The sequence below is a fragment of the Crocuta crocuta genome, unplaced genomic scaffold, assembly GCF_008692635.1.
Source record: "Crocuta crocuta isolate KB4526 unplaced genomic scaffold, BGI_CrCroc_1.0 scaffold467, whole genome shotgun sequence".
NCBI lineage: Eukaryota > Metazoa > Chordata > Mammalia > Carnivora > Hyaenidae > Crocuta > Crocuta crocuta.
In genome coordinates this window covers 3,875,138-3,876,970 of record NW_027530632.1, presented here as the reverse complement: position 1 = coordinate 3,876,970, position 1,833 = coordinate 3,875,138, and the positions used below count along the sequence as shown (strand labels likewise).

At 39.2% G+C, this 1,833-nt stretch overlaps 1 protein-coding gene across 1 annotated transcript in view; it reads right to left on the bottom strand.

The window, feature by feature from the left end:
• The window catches only part of CASK (calcium/calmodulin dependent serine protein kinase), a gene marked incomplete at its 3' end in the record, with an annotated part of 276,912 nt that overhangs the window by 103,309 nt on the left and 171,770 nt on the right, over nt 1–1,833 (bottom strand). Inside the window, exon 10 of the mRNA XM_077768526.1 lies at nt 289–306. Coding sequence (XP_077624652.1) covers nt 289–306 — 18 coding nt within the window. The remainder of the gene's footprint in view (nt 1–288; nt 307–1,833) is intronic.

Below are 1,833 nucleotides of genomic sequence, written 5' to 3'. Positions count from 1 at the left end.
AATGACTGTATTCGTGCTTGAAATTCAGATGTGAGGTAAGTGCAGTTAAAATTTTAACACTGCCTGTTTTCCTCTTATGAAAGTGAGAAGTTAGTATTATTTGTATGGTAATGCCTCAGGAAATCAATACAGCCACGTTTTGATTTTGCAGTCAGACAGTGTTAAAATTCACAATCAAACATCTAAACACAAACAGCCAAGGAAAAAGTCAAGCCGCTTATGAACCATGCAAAGCCAAACACTTTTGCACAAAAGATAAAGCTTAGAGGTAAACAAAGGGATACCTACTTTCTGCTGCTAGAAGTCCTAAGGAGGAAGGCAGCATATGGACAAACAACAAACAGTATGATTTTAGAGCAAGCAGGTTATTGAGCTACGGTTGAGCCCCGTAGATGAGCCACAAGAAACACGGTCCCCCAGCAGAGCCCAAAGTGAATCCTTGTGTTCCATGAGTGCATTCCCTGGGACTGTTAAGGACTTCAGTCATTAAAACACCGGAATCGAGGAGCGCCTGGGTGGCTCAGTTGGTCGAGTGTCCGACTTGGGCTCAGGTCATGATCTCACAGCTTGTGGGTTTGAACTCCTTGTCGGACTCTGTGCTGACAGCTCAGAACCTGGAGCCTGGTTTGGATTCTGTGTCTCCCTTTCTCTCTGCACCACCCCCACTCATGCTCTGTCTCTTTCTCTCTCTCTCAAAAATAAATACACATTAAAAAAATTTTTAAAAACAAACAAGAAAACCACACTGGGTTCATATTCTCACTTCTTTGATTTGAAATAGGAGAAAAGAAGATTTCAACTTTGGATAAGTAAGTAACAAAGGCAAGATATACTCTTCATCATGTGATTAAATTCATCAAATTCTAGTGAATGTATAATGGGCTGATTTTGATAATCAAGACAGAAAAAAAAATCTCTTACATAAAAATTGTTTTACAATGTAGTAGCATACCTAAACATGCTGGACTCTTCTTTAGATGACAAATGGGGAAAAGGCTGAATTTTAAATTTGTTTTAAAATTGTGATTTTAAATAGAATTTGGGGGGAGGAACCAAAATAGGATAGTCATCTTTTAATTTTGTCAAGCAAGGTCATTAAAGAAAACAACCTATTTATTATTATTGCATAGAAAGAACAGAACAGGCATTATCTAAAGATTAAAAAACAGACTGTCATTCTCAAGAAATGGCAGTTGGTGACTGTCTGTAACCCCTCCTTCCCTGGAGCTCCCCATCCCCGCCCTACAAACACATGCTTTCTTTTTTTTAATTAAAAATTTTTTTAATGTTTTTTATTTTGAGAGAGAGGGAGAGACAGAGCACAAGCAGGGGAGGGGCAGAGAGAGTGGGAGAACAGAACACTAAGCAGGCTCCAGGCACCAAGCTGCCAGTGCAGAGCCCAACGTGGGGTGAAAACTCATGAACCGTGAGATCATGACCTGAGCCGAAGTCAGACGCCTAACCAACTGAGCCCCCCAGGCGCCCCTAAGCACATGCTTTCTAATCATTTTTCTCTTTTTGCCACAGACTTGCAAGAACTTTCAGGTAATGCTGAAAGGTGCTTTGTGTCTTGGACTGTAACAAGCCCATGCAAACTTAAACAGAAAGGTGGTGGACAGATTAATGTTGCAACTTAAATAAATGATGCAGAATTTAAAGATTAGGGTTAAACAGACAAGAATTTAGGCTGGAAAATGGAAATATTAAAAAACAAAAATGAAATGGAAACTGAAAATGCAGATGTGTTAATTAGGAAAATATTAGAATTTTCTTCAAAATGTTCTGTTGTCTTTGAGACGGACATTTGCATGTCAAATGAAGATAAAGACTGCT